The sequence below is a fragment of the Haliotis cracherodii genome, unplaced genomic scaffold, assembly GCF_022045235.1.
Source record: "Haliotis cracherodii isolate W230 unplaced genomic scaffold, xgHalCrac1.p SCAF_26, whole genome shotgun sequence".
NCBI classification, from domain to species: Eukaryota; Metazoa; Mollusca; class Gastropoda; order Lepetellida; family Haliotidae; genus Haliotis; species Haliotis cracherodii.
In genome coordinates, this window is record NW_027266282.1 from 4545011 (window position 1) to 4560004 (window position 14994).

General features: G+C 37.0%; 1 protein-coding gene across 1 annotated transcript in view; it reads left to right on the forward strand.

Moving 5' to 3' along the window:
• Positions 1–610: 610 nt before the first annotated feature.
• Positions 611–14994, forward strand: part of LOC139472983 (zinc finger MYND domain-containing protein 19-like) — a 45983-nt gene continuing 31599 nt past the window's right edge. The window contains exon 1 of the mRNA XM_071255480.1: positions 611–742. Coding sequence (XP_071111581.1) covers positions 692–742 — 51 coding nt within the window. The 5' untranslated portion in view covers positions 611–691. The remainder of the gene's footprint in view (positions 743–14994) is intronic.

The window sequence follows — 14994 nt, forward strand, 5'->3', positions numbered from 1 at the left end:
AATGATACAAAATGCAAATTCCTTTGTCGACGTAACAAAGGAATATGAACAAAGAATTTTTAATGTTGATTATCATAACATATGGCATGTATACATATAAATAATAATATAAAATAGCATCATAACATACTGCATTCACATTCTGTGCCGATTATACAAAGCATTTTTTGTGGCTCAAATTATTTTAACTAAAAACATATTTTCATTCAGGCCCTGACTGTGTATATTATACTTCAAAGAAGCGATATAGGCATGGGCGAGTGTGGTTGATCACCCGCCGATGTGAGTCGCTACCGTGTCAAATCTACATCTGGGTTTGATCGCACAGCGCACGCGAACATCTGAAGGTGCGAGAAAACCTACTTGTCCGACACTTGCTAATTAGCTCACATTCATTTACCATCAGTGATGTTGTGTTGGTAGATCACAACTCTCATCGTGTCAGTTGCAAGTGTTGATTAGGTCAACTCGCATCATAAACACCAAGCCTCGGTGTCACGTTGCATTAACGTAAATATAACCTTTGACCTTTTGCGGAAATGGGTGTATCCCGTATTTTGATTGGCTCCTATTCCGCCTCATTCCCACGTGTGTTCTCGGTCGGGGATAACAAAGCGCATATAGAACACCGGTGTTTCTAAGACAGTCACGGAAAATAGTCAAACACAAATTGGGCAGAGGACGAAATCCCATGTCTGGATTTAAACTGGGAATAGTGCGCCTCGGCAGAGCGGCAGGGAAGGTAAGAATGGCCTCCTATTTGTCAGAATATTGCAGAACACAGTGCTTCAATGTATTGATTTCGTACGAGCGAGCAAATAGCCATTGATTGAACGAAAGTCGGAATAGAAGGATGGATAGGCAAACAAAGACTGACAGATGGACCGCGAAACGTAGCTACACATAGCTACAAATATTTCCCCGTTACATGTTATAAAGGCCAAACCGACATTTTTCACGATTTCTCATCCCGCTAGAAATAAGCGAGTCGGTGTAGCCGTCGTTCCTGACCCAGTTCGTTGAATTCTGGCTCGTCTAAAGAGATACTGCAGCCGATATTCAATTTATTATAAAATTCCCCCCATTCTCCCCCTATTAGTATGTATCCCGTGTTCATTCTCAGTTTACACCGCAAGTATATCCTCTGAATATTTGACATTCTACCAGCGGATCCAGGAGCACGAAATATGTCATTTGTTAGCGATGTTGATACTGTAGGCTGTTGAACATAGCATGAACGGCACTGTAAACAAAAGCTTGCTACAGCGACAATCGGCAGTGAGGACAAAGTAAAATCAGTTAGCTATACACGCTATCGACCGTATCAGTCGACTTTATCGCATATTTCCTCATCAGTCCTTTCATATATATTCCAACAATCCTTATTTTCAAGGAATCCTATTTTGACTGCTCGTACCATCCTGGTTTCGCACAGATAATTATTGATTAATGCTATTTTCGATATTTCATCCATTGGTTCAAATTTCGCCCTATATATTTCAGTACCACAAGGCCATACTTAATTCTATTCTCTGAATTTTTATTCTGTTTAAATCATATATTACGCATCCAGTATTGTTATAAGTTGTTTAATAAAGTTGATGTCAGGGTGACCACATTTTACGTTTCATTCAAACTTTGCTTCAAAATGATGCTTAAGATAGAGTATTTGCTTTACGGACTGTTTAGTAAACAGAGGCTGGAAATGCAGCTACAAGTATGTTTTTCAAGTATGTCATTTAGAATATTAGGTCACCATGACATTGTGACATTTTGCTCGTGTCACATACAGCAATGTTTCAACAAAAATGGTTTCCCAAAATAATCTTCCTGTTAAATACAGTTATTCAGGACAGGTCTCGAGCAGTGCTTAGCTAAGGATGACACCAATCAACACCAAGCCAGTTAGTAATTAATTAATTAGTAGGTGTAGTTGTACATTCTTATTGTTTCGAGCTCCACACCTTGCTTAATGATGATTTACACAGAAGCTAATCAACAATACCTTGGCCAGGTGATTATGATTGACAGGAAAAACACAATTCTGATTAATTACTAGTATATTACAATAGAGAATGAATTGGTGTGATTGCCAGAACATCAACATCCTGTCAATCAAAGCCATGAAATTGACATGAAATAGACACAATTTAGTTTAATATTCCTTCACTGAGGAAGTTAAGAACCAGAGAAAGTTTGAAATTGAATACATATTTGTGAAGTTTTTCCTCATATGAGCTGTCCAGGTGTGTGAGGTAGTTGACTGACCTACTTACTTTTGTTTCCTTGTCAAGCTATGATCAGCTGTTATTCATTGTCATTGAAGACGAAACCCTTTCCTGCATACTGATATATTTGTGTTGGTTTCAGAAACAGGACATCAGATTTTAATTTTAAACTTTTTTATATATTTTTTAATTTGTTATGATAACTTATTAGGAGACGCAGGTTTCATATTCATAACAGATCTATGGTTTGAGTCAGTTGGTCACAAATTATAAAATTTCAACACAACAAAAGTATCTGAAATTTATTGATTTTGAATGTTATCTGTTACTGAAATCATGTAAATGACAGGGTTATTTATTTGAAACTTTGTATCAATTTAATGAGGTATAGAAGTTTTGAAATAAACAGTTAATGGATGAAATGTTTTTCTTTACAAGGAAATTTGAACATATTGATAATTAGTTTGGTGTAATAATCAATCGTTGATTATCCTCAATACAGTTTCACAATATTACCACAAGGACAATTGATATTTATTGATGATTGTGGTACTGTTAAAATTTAAATAAACCTAAATTTCAATCACATGATTTTTTAATATAAATATTTCACTGAGATTAGCTGTGTGTGTTTGATTAGTTTTAATATTGAGGAAAGGAAATTGATTTTCATGGTTGACAACATATTATTTTCTACAGTGTTCATATAGTAACCTTGACAAATGTCACAATATACAGTTCGATTCTATCAGTTTGCTATAAATATATTCCGGCCCTCAACAGCTCGAGTTCGACCATTTTTAGGAACTCTCAAACATGGCTTCATGTTGTTGGATTTCACTCTGTTTGTTGTCTTCATGAGAATAATGTGGATAAAAAATTGATAGACGTTACATCCCTTTTGGCAGTGTGACATAAAATATGCATCTTCTGCACTCACTGTTGATTAGCAGACAGAAAGCAGTAGTCTGACTGCCTGGGGAGTGTTTATTGGGGAGTTTACTTATGTCTGTATATCAGTATGTTCTGGGGAGTCTCGGTAATATATTTTAGGAGGTCCCAGGATTTCAAATGTGGTACCCAAGGTGTACACTGTCCCAACAACAAATAAAATACAAATAAGATACAAAGTATATATGATCATGGTGATGCTAGTCTGTCTCCAAGACCCTGGGGGGCGGTCGGGTTGCCAAGTGGTTAAAGCGTTCGCTCGTCACGCCGAAGACCTTGGTTCGATTCCCGATATGGGTACAATAAGTGAAGCCCATTTCTGGTGTCCCCCGCCGTGATATTGCTGGAATATTGCTAAAAGCGGCGTAAAACCATACACACTCACTCCAAGACCCTGGAGACAAATTATGAAATGAATCCAACTCAAGCCGAGAATGATTTGGCAAGTCTAGATTGCCTCAGCTCTGAAAATAAGCATTGTTCTGAGCTCCCTGTTGATTATACTTTTTATTTTGTAGATATCTATTATTAGATAAGGTAACTTTATTTCTGGGACTAAGTGTTAATGTCATTCCTCATCCTTTTGGAGAATTGGATTTCCTTTTTTCGAATTTAACCTGTGAAGATCCAGGCAAGAATAGGTCTTCAACAACCCATGCGACTGACTATGTTTGTCGTAAGAGGCGACTAACGGGATCGGGTGGTCAGACTCACTGACTTGGTTGATGCATGTCATCGTATCCCAAATGCATGGATCGATGCTCATGATATCAATCACTAAAGTGTCTGGCCCAGACTTGATTATTTACAGCAACCATCATATATTTGGAATATAAGAGTACGGTGTTAAACAACAAACAAACAAACAAAACTTGATTGAATTGAAACTTTGTGTTTGAAGGAAATCTAGCATATTGTCCAAATATTAATTGTATTTCATATCAGAACAGAAATATCAGATAAATCTTACGTACATCATGCTTCAATATGTTTAGTTTCATTCATTCCAACATCCATTCTCATTTGCACCCAGTGCATCTTGCAGTGGATAATACTTGTGTCCATTCTCATGCTTAGCAAGCAAAAAGATTTTAGTCCAGGAAACCTTGGTTGTTTTTCGATACAGTAGACACAATATTTTGATGAATACTTGGTTGGTCTATGATGCTTAGATAAATCTATATCCTCTCCATTTAAAAGATTTTTAGGGGATGACATAAAAGATCAATAGTTTTTCATTCCTACAGTTGGAAACTGGGGCATGGCCCCTTTGTCAAAGATGGTGCAATTTGCTGTGAAGGCTTGTGTTCCTTCGGCGAGCTAGAAACCTTTAAATTGTGTGTTTGAATCCTGTGTGTTTCTAGGTTTGTCAGCGCCATACCCGTGCTCGTGGGTTTCACCAAAATAGTAAACGTCTGAGACCTGCATCACTTGGGGCTTTCCTCCCACATCAAGCTGACACACTGTTATATAAGTGGAATATTATAGAGAGTCTGTAGAACACAACCCACCCACCCACTCACTCACTCACTCCAGTTACATGCTTTAAAGTATTTATAAAGAAGAATGTAGTGTTTGTATTTCTTTCAAATTTGATAAATCTGTTTCTATTGGTTAGCAATATTGAATGTGGACTTACACTTACTTTTTTAAATTTATGTTTCTATTATTAACTTCATGCTGAGTTGTTTTAAAAAAATCACAAACATTCATCACCAAATCTGAATCATGAATGCATGTTAGTCGTCTTAATCAAAGTCTAAATTTCAATTTGACATTTGACATACTTTTCATTTACCGCTTCATTGATAGAATGGAAAGGAGTTCGAAATATTGCAAGATCTTCACTTTAAATGTGACTTAGAACAAACAAGGCCACTCGAAGACATTTGAAGGATTTTGAAAATAGGGGGTCAGTTTGATGTAGATCCTTTGGCAAGGGCTGCATCTGAGCTGGCCACATGTGTCTGCAGTGTCTCTTTGTACTGGCAATACAGCAGTGTTTTTACAGCACTGGTCATTGTTGACCGAGGTTGGTCAAATTGTAACAGCTATTGTCAAACTCGTGTGACCCTTTGACATCTGTTTCAATGTCAAGAAACAGCTGTTTTGCTAACACCGCTAGAATAGTTTGGACGACCCTTTTTTCTATTGTCTGTTTTATATTTGACCAACCAGAGACAAAAGCCTGGTCATAAAATAAAAATGAGTCGAATACATTTAATTTTGCTTGAAAGGTCCAACCTTGATGAATCAGAAAATTTACATACAACTACAATTATCGTATTAAATTAAAATAACAGTTGACATTTTGAATTATGATTGATCAAATATACTCCTCCAAGAAGTTAAAGAATGCCAGATTCTTTCATGTTAGTATAGTTTATGTGTCGTGTTATGGCAGATTGGTGATATTAATGTGAAAGAATTGGGTGTTCTTTTACTTCTTTTGAGGTGTTTGTAGCCTGTGTCTGAAGACAACTTCTAAAAACAATTGAACAGATCCTCTTCAGAAGTTAATACACATACATGCTATTTTAGGAAATAATCAGCCTCCTGTAGTTTAGACATGATTAGCATCTATTTTTTCCACTACCAGACTGACAAGCAACTTTATGCCAAGTAAAGTACAAAAGGTTTGACCAACAAAACTTTATTTTTATTTTGACTGACCCAGCTAATTGGTGAGCAAAAATCCATATCACTAAATTCCATCATTAAACCATATAATTAACGCTTATACCCCAAATGTTATGATCAAATTGCTTATGTTATTAATTAGTTTAGTAGACAACAAATATTAATAGTACTTTTTAGTCAATTCTAAAGGGTTAAAGTAACGATTATCATTTATTTGGTCCAAAATCCAATAAGATTGTAAGAGTTAGTATAGACTAATGCTTAGTCTCTGAATTTTTAATTTTTTTTGATAGAAATAAAAAACTCCCTTTAAATATTAAAAGGAGCCAGTGAGACAGGAGGACAATCTTGACTTGCTTCATTCAGGGCTACAGCATCACAGGGCTGGGCTGAAGGAAAATAATATGGTTCAGGGACTGTGAGACAGTCTAGGGTCAGTATAAAATAAAAAAGAAATTCTTTTCAGTTACAAGAGATTTCATTATAGGACAGGTGCATTATGACAGATATCACATATGAGACTAGCCAGCGTACCTCGTTATCTAGTCTAATGTTAAAGGTTTCTGCAGGGCTAGTAGATATTGAAGCTGTATTGTGTGTTTGTTCTATGATGCTGGTGTGGAAGCGAGTCAGCTTCAGGGATCAGGTTCTTGCCTCAGGCTTTGGCCCAGTGAAACCGGTGAGCGGATGGGAGTGCTTCTTGCATTGTTGATTTACCAGGTGTTGAAAAAACCCATGAAGGGTTATTATTTAAGCTTGGGTATTGATTTGAACAGCCATATATTATTTACAAGTGCACTTTATGATATTATGTTTTATTGCAAGTGCTCTTAACTTTATTTTAATTTCTTTACAAGTGAACTTTACTGTATTTTATGTGCCCTAATCAATTCATTCTGGGTTCAAAAATCCAATGTCGACTCTGGTTATGACCAGGATGGTCAGCCTGGGCCCACTTGCACAAAGCGATCTCAGCACTACAACTATTGTAAGCCTATGTTAAAGTATGGGAGTTATGATCATCTTAGAACTAAGATTGCTTTGTGCAAACTGTCCCTGGAGCATTTGAGGTCTTTTCATCAGCATCGTGTGCTGGTATATAGCTGTGTCACCTTGGTCTTTCTTACACAAGAAAATCAGTCAGTTGACTGAAATATGGTTCAAAGAATTATTCTAAAACTACTTTTTTCATCCGAAGACCAGAATGATTGACAGAGTTTTTTTATATAAAATTTGTACACTAAAGTACAATAGCTGCAAAATATTGTCCTAAAGAATGCTTAAAAGTAATTGTGGATGCAAATGCTCTAGGAAGCAAAAAAGTATGCAGTATATATCTCATTAAAACTAATTAAATTTTAGGTTGCAATTAAAAATGATATATTATTTATTTCCTGATAGAAATACAATCAAATTTCAGACACTCCATTTCTGATTTTCTGCACTCAGTGGCTCAAGCCAGGGCTTCATTGTAATGATGTAAAGTCATTAAGATTAATGGAAGTCAAGTAGGCCACATGTTGCCATCCTGTAGAGCTGAAGTAGCTCACAGTGACATCGTTGAATCGTTCAGTTTATTACTGTATAGTGATTTGATTCTGTAGTGCTACCTTGAAGATTGTATGTTAAGGTAGGTTTTCTGTGCTGCCTCAACCATTTTGGGTGTGGCAGCTGAAGTTTAGCCATAAATATAGGGAGATAACATGAGCCTCTAGCTTAACCTGAGGCAGCTGTTATTGTTGCTCATTGAGCAATAGCTATGCCAGGTAAGATGACCTTTGCTGTACAAGAGAGAGGTGTCAGAGGTTGACGGTACCCTTAGAGATGAATGTGTTTTTTTTGTTGGTTAAAGGTGGCTGAAAGAATAAGAGTATTGAGTTTAGATATTGTTATTGTGAAGGAGGAATATTGTAGCCATATTTGATGGGTTAATTGATTGATGCAAACACACTCTCCTAAGACATTGACTGCAAATAACTCCAGGCTTTGTAATCTTGCTGATTTATATATAGAGATGTATATTTGTGGACAGATGTGCATCAGTGTCCCTGCTGCATGTGCAGATTCACAGACAGACATATTTGAAGATTCACAGACATTTTTGAAGATTCACAGACATATTTGCAGATTCACAGACATATTTGCATATTCACAGCTATATTTGCAGATTCACAGACTGACATATTTGCTATGTATGCAGATTCACAGACAGACATATTTGCTTATTCACACTCACAGACAGGTATATTTGCAGATTCACAGACAGACATATTTGCAGATTTACACTCACAGACAGGTATACTTGCAGATTCACAGACAGACATATTTGCTATGTTTGCAGATTCACAGACAGACATATTTTCAGATTCACACTTACAGACAGGTATATTTGCAGATTCACAGACAGACATATTTGCAGATTCACAGACAGTCATATTTGCAGATTTACAGACAGACATATTTGCAGATTTTCAGTCCAGCAGATTTACAGACAGACATATTTGCAGATTCATGGAATTATCAGTGTTAAGAATTAAGCGGGGTCTTTTCCTGTGGGTTTTGAATTGAGATACTCTAGATCTTGACATTAAGTTTATGGCAATGTAGAGCCCCTTGACTCACATGCTTCAAACACTGAAACAGACTCACAGATTAACCTACAGACCCTACCAAACAGACACCCAGATCATAGGTGCATTTACCATGCTTACAGACACACAGATCATAGGTGCACTTACCATGCTTACAGACCCTACCAAACAGACACACACATCAGATTCACCAACAGGCCCTACAAAACAGACACACGGGTCACAGATTCACCAACAGATTCCACCAAAGAGACACACAAATCACAGATTCACCAACAGGCCCTACAAAACAGACACACAGGTCACAGATTCACCAACAGATTCCACCAAACAGACACACAAATCACAGATTCACCAACAGGCCCTACAAAACAGACACACAGGTCACAGATTCACCAACAGATTCCACCAAAGAGACACACAAATCACAGATTCACCAACAGGCCCTACAAAACAGACACACAGGTCACAGATTCACCAACAGATTCCACCAAACAGACACACAAGTCACAGATTCACCAACAGGCCCTACAAAATAGACACTCGGGTCACAGATTCACCAACAGATTCCACCAAACAGACATGCAGGTTGACAAACATACATGCCGGTTCAAAGACACTATTCCACACAGAGAAACACATAAAACAGACACGGATCAAATTATTCGCAGACTTTCAGCAACCACACCCATGAACAGACACGACTAGGCATGTTCGGCAAGTTATCAATGCCCAAATCAGAGTGATATGATCTTTTCCACTTTCCATCTCTTAGTTACAACTCCGACAGGTACATTGAACGACAGGTGGGCAGTGTTTGGCTGCGCTATCTTAGAATGAGTTTACCACGCAAAGAGTGCTCCTTTAAACATTTGCCGAAGTTTGCTATTTGTAGAGTTTTGCTTATTTCTCTGGAGAGGTTGATATGGGTTATATATCACGGAACATCTGCAGTCCGTACCATGTAGCCATCAATTGGATGCCGTTTCATTACCTTACTTAACAAAATAAATGCCCTGGCACTGATTCAAGTTGGCTTGTAAGTGATTTCTGTAGGGATCCGCTTACAGTCGTGCATGTCACAGTCGACAGGCAAGAAAACCTTTTGGGTTTTAATTAAATTTTGAGTTCTGTAGATGTAGCAGTAGTGGACTTGGAAATTGAAAGTTTGCAAATTGATTGTAGCAGGGAGGGAATTTGGATAATTAACCTTCTGTCTTTTGAAATGTTACATGTAGGTTGAAAATTAAATAGCAGCTTATTACTCAAGAAATAACCAAGATGATTCCATACCCTGTAAGTACAGGTGATGTGTTTGGATATGTTGACAAATGTTTGAGTTTTCCTTCCAGCTCGAAGATGAGAATTTTTTTTCCGAATACCTTTTGATTAATATACTTTATGCTCAAAATATTTGTTGCCATGGCAACTAAATATTTTAGTTTGACTATTGATAGAAAATGTTGTTTTTTCGAATGTTGATTGGAAAGGAAGTAGAATTATTATGATCATACTCATGATTTAAGATGTGTAAAATGTTGACATACTTTGATGATTTGATATAATTTGTTCGGGGTCGGTCGGGTAGCCTAGTGGTTAAACCATTCGCTCGTCACGCCGAAGACCCGGGTTCGATTCCCGACATGGGTACATTTTGTGAAGCCCATTTCTGGTGTTCCCTGTCATGATATTGCTGGAATATTGCTAAAAGCAGTGTAAAACCATATTCACTCACTATAATTTGTCCCTTCCGGGTTTCCCTTCAAAAATCATTTTGTGTATTATTCACAAAGCTTGGAGTGATCGAGTTAGGTTAAACATGTTCAATGCTGCTTTGAACATTATACCAGATATATCAGCTCAGTTTGTGAGGAAAGCCCGAAGTGATGCAGGTGTTAGATGTTTTCCACTTCGGTGAAACTCATGAGCATGGGTTATGGTGCTGACAAACCTAGAAACATAATCTAGGCGGACCGGGATTCATACCGACAGTCATAGGTTCCCAAGGGACACAACTCTGCACAGCAAAGTGCATTGCCTTAAACGACTGGGCCACCTGTGCCCCCACAAAACTTGAAGGGTAGTGGGGAAGCCTAGTGGTAATAGCAGTCAAAGATCTGGATACAATTCCACAAAGGGCTGCCATGTATCTAGCCAATTTCCACTGGTATCTCTTGTATTACAGCTTCTTGGGTGTATTTACATATATATGCAAAATGTTTTTTGAGAGCAAAATAGATGAGGGGGTTGCTTACTTTGCAAAAGGCTTAAGTTTGTGGAAATTGTTTAGCCATTCCTTGTAACATGGCTTCAAAGCTGCTTATAACTTCTGTATATCTGCTCACTAACGTTTTCAGTTCTTGTTGCATTTAAAATTTATCTGACCGCCTCCGTAGTCTAGTGGTACATGGGGGGATCCAGAGGGGATGGAGGAGGTCCAGCCCCCACCTTTTGCACACCAAATTTGTCTTGCACTTGGCATTAGGGGGCTAAAACAAGGACTGGTCAGCTCGGACTCTGTATACTGTGTCTGAGTGGGGTATTCATGTTAAACTGTGACATGTATCTCAGTGGGCTAGCATTATAAAATTGGCATTAGTCTGCGTAGTCTGCTTGACCAACTTGATGCTCTTAAGATCAGGTTTGTTTTTTGCCCATCACCTACATTTCTTTGCATATTCTCTATGCATGTGTTTTATGTGTGCACTGAACTTTCATAGTTTTGTTTGTCTTTACAAAGCTATCCAATTTAACAGCTACTTCACTAGACTGGTTCTTGGCTGTGTTTGCAATGTGTCACCTTTATAATGTTTGGATTTCCCTTTTTTGTTGCCTGATATATCTCCACAGGGCAGGGTAATGAATGACATATTTTACAATTTGTTTTCTTATATCAAATACAATATCCGATTCAAGCAAACCTCAAGATGGCTTTGTCATTTCTGAATAATCACCAGAATTTATTGGTTTGTGTTTCAATCCTTGATAATATGTATTCTGTTTTGTGTCATGTTCAGCAGTAAGTGTTTTGTAACGCATTTTGTTTGAGGTAAGGGGTAAAATTGTTCAGTTCAATAAAATAAATAAACACTGTGTATATCTATGCCACAGTACATTCAGTTTCAAAGCAATGGCTTATCTCAAAGTAACCTTATCTCATGTAGCTATAAACATTGATAAACACATGACAGGGCCTGGATATACCATTGTGTCCCAGCAACATGGAGATAACACTGCTTCGGTGCAATGGCTTCAAGAGACACCACAGTTTGAATCAATATGTCGTGTCATGCTACGATTCACATCACAGTAATTTAATGATACAGTATACCTCCACATGCATTATTTCAGAAAGAAATTAAATCACTTCATATATAATATCTTGCTACAATTTCAACCAAGCGAAAAAAGAGTTGATTTTTTTTATGCCCTATTTACTGTAATAAGTGCACTGTGGCTAAAAAACTGTCAAAGGGGCATATCAAAATCAGAAGTGAAATTTGATGTTCAATTTCAAGCACGAGAGAACAGACTGATTTCAACATCCATGGCACTAAATTATTTTGATAATATATCTAAGTAATTATATTCACCTTCTACACTTCTGTAAAAATTCTGTAAAATACAAAAGAAGTATGGCATAGAGTTCATGAAGGGGTGCTTTAAATGGCGAATATGGTATTTTTAATTAATGTTATATGTTTCCAAACAGCATCTTATACTTGATTGAATTTTGGACTTAATCAATAAACACAAAATGCCGATCAATATTTGTTTGTAGATCATATATGCAGATGTGAAAAACACTGTGAAATTTTATGTATCAATAAGCCGATATGCATCGTATTGTTGAACGTTACACCAGTGAAATGTTTCAGTCTGCGAGCTGCAGTTCGAGCTGTCTCTGCCTGTTGGTAGTGGTGACATGTCAAGTCCGTAATTAGGAAGGTCGGTCCTATTGATTTTAGCCGCTAATATGTGCATAATTTGCATGTTGACTTGCACGCATGGTTGATCTGGTGGTGATGATGAGCAGTGTTCGAAATAGCTGCCTGCCCGCTAGCCAAATGCAAGTGACTTTTAAATTGGGCTAGTAACATTTCCATGAAGGTGGCTAGTTGAAAGTTCTAGTCAATACATATTTATTGCTACAAATCATCAAGTCTGTTAAGGCATCATTTAATACCAAATTCTGTTGTTTTGTTTTTATTTCGTTTTATATCGGAAACCCACGTGATGTAGTAAACTGGGTTTTGCTGTACGCTGATCATGACTGATATTCATGTACCTGCGTTATAAGTGATGCGTGTGAAAGTCTAAGAACCACCACAAACGTTCAACAAGCATATAGTACCAAGCAGCCATTCTTTTTTTAATTTTTGAAATGGTGCATTTTAAGATTTCTGTAGGTCATGTGAATACACAATCTCTCCTTGCAAATGTTCAAACAAAACACTCAAACAGTAAAAGTCTGGGCCTAGGAAATTTCAAATCATGTACTCAACAATTGTCATATTTTGTGTTTTGTGACAATCAAAACCTTGGAATGGCACAAAATGTTTACAGTCAACACATATACAGTAAACTACGGTTATAACGAACACGCTTATAACGAACTGACGGATATAACGAACTGACATTTTGGGTCCCGACTATATGCTGTTGTTATATTGTATATATGCTTATAACGAACTACGGTTATAACAAACTAAAATTAGTAGTCCCTTTGAGTTCGTTATAACCGTACTAAACTGTAAAGTCAAAATTGCAATTTTGCAAAGCTTTTGTTCTCATATTTAAAAAAACCATATCTTTTTCTCATCATCAACAAACTCTAAATTTAAAAAAAACAAATTTGCATGCTAATTTTGGTTCTGGTTCCACTTTTTAAATATTTTTTCCATTCTTAAGTTGCACTTTTTGGTATAACCCTTCATGGCAACCATCTGGTCGAATGCCATTGAATTTGCAAAGGAAACTGCAAAGTTTTGAAGCCTTAGAGAGCATTTTGGTATGTTTAGTGGAGGTTGGATGATTTTGATTAAAATAAAATTTGATCTGAAAATTATGACAGAGAAACAAAATTTATTTTATTTGGCCTTATCATTAGGCCTGTCAATCAGTGCGTGGACAAGTGACTTAAATTAATTACTTTCTTTGCTGTTTTGGTGTTCAAAACTTGGTTACAGTTCACTGTTATTCTCATGGCATGAAAACATTTTTTTAGTTTTGAAATTCCATTTCAACAATGAACTGAAAAGGTGTATTCCTCCACTTAAAAAGTTTATTGAGTGTTTGTTGAAAACAGTAAATATGAATTCAACCAGACTGAATATTTAAAAGCAATATTACGAAGCTGTATATAAATATTAGGCTGTGGTATTTATGAACAACATTTCAAGTCTGTTCAAACAGACCACACCATTTAAATAAATCTCAGCTTTGAGAAATTTTAATATTAGTTTGGTTTAGTATCAGCCGATGGCTATAACAAACAAGAGTAAATGGTTTGATAAATATCTTAGAGTGGTAAACATGAATGCATTATTTAAACATCTCTTACAACCACCCTACCCTTTATATCTGGTCATGTGGTGACATTGGTTAGGCCTGTACAGTCTATCAGTGATAAAAGTGCTATTGGTTGCTGTGTCTATCTAATCAGTTGCAGGCCCTTAGCATAGGAAATATGTGACCAGACTGACGGTAAACTCGTATATTGCATGTCAATTGCAAATAAACCCACACTGTCAATGTACAAATCTGCTATTGTATGCTTCATGGCTGTAAAGAGAATTTTCATGAGACAGTAAAAGTACTGATAAATACTCGTTTAAAAAACTACACCTCATGGATCTAACTAGAGGTTGAGAAGGTTGACAGTTTTAAAGGAAATATGTAAGATTTCTTTACCTTGTTAAGCTACTTTAACTGTCTGTTATTATCTTAGACACATTTATCATGATATTAAGAAGGAATATTTGAAATAAATGTTTGTGATAAGTATGTTCTGAGTATTGATAAACAATGCTCATTGGGATTTTTTATGAGAAAGTAACAAACATAAACTTTTTGATATAGTTTCTACTTTTATGTGCGCTTTCCGACATCATGCGTATTTCGCACACGGGCCGGCCAGGCCATTTAGTGGTTTTACCGAGGAGGGTATGTCCGAATAGAAAGGGCAACCTGGGGGACTTTAGGGCTGCTTATTTAATTTTGGGGAAAATAGGAAGTTTGAAGAATGCTGTGCTATAGGTGGGGGAACTAAGGGATGGTTGGTTGGCTGGTTGGTTGGTTTGTTGGTTGGTTGGTTGTTTAACGCCGCAATCAGCAATATTCCAGCTATATGACAGCGGTCTGTAAATAATCGAGTCTGGACCAGACAATCCAGTGATTGATATCATGAGCATCTATCCACGCAATTGGGATCCATGGCATGCATCAACCAAGTCAGCGAGCCTGATAACCCAATCCCGTTAGTCGACTTTTACGGCAAGCATGGATTGCTGAAGACCTATTCTACCCTGGATCTTCACGGGTCGGGAACTAACGGAGTTTGTGTGGTTGCGTGTTATTTGGAT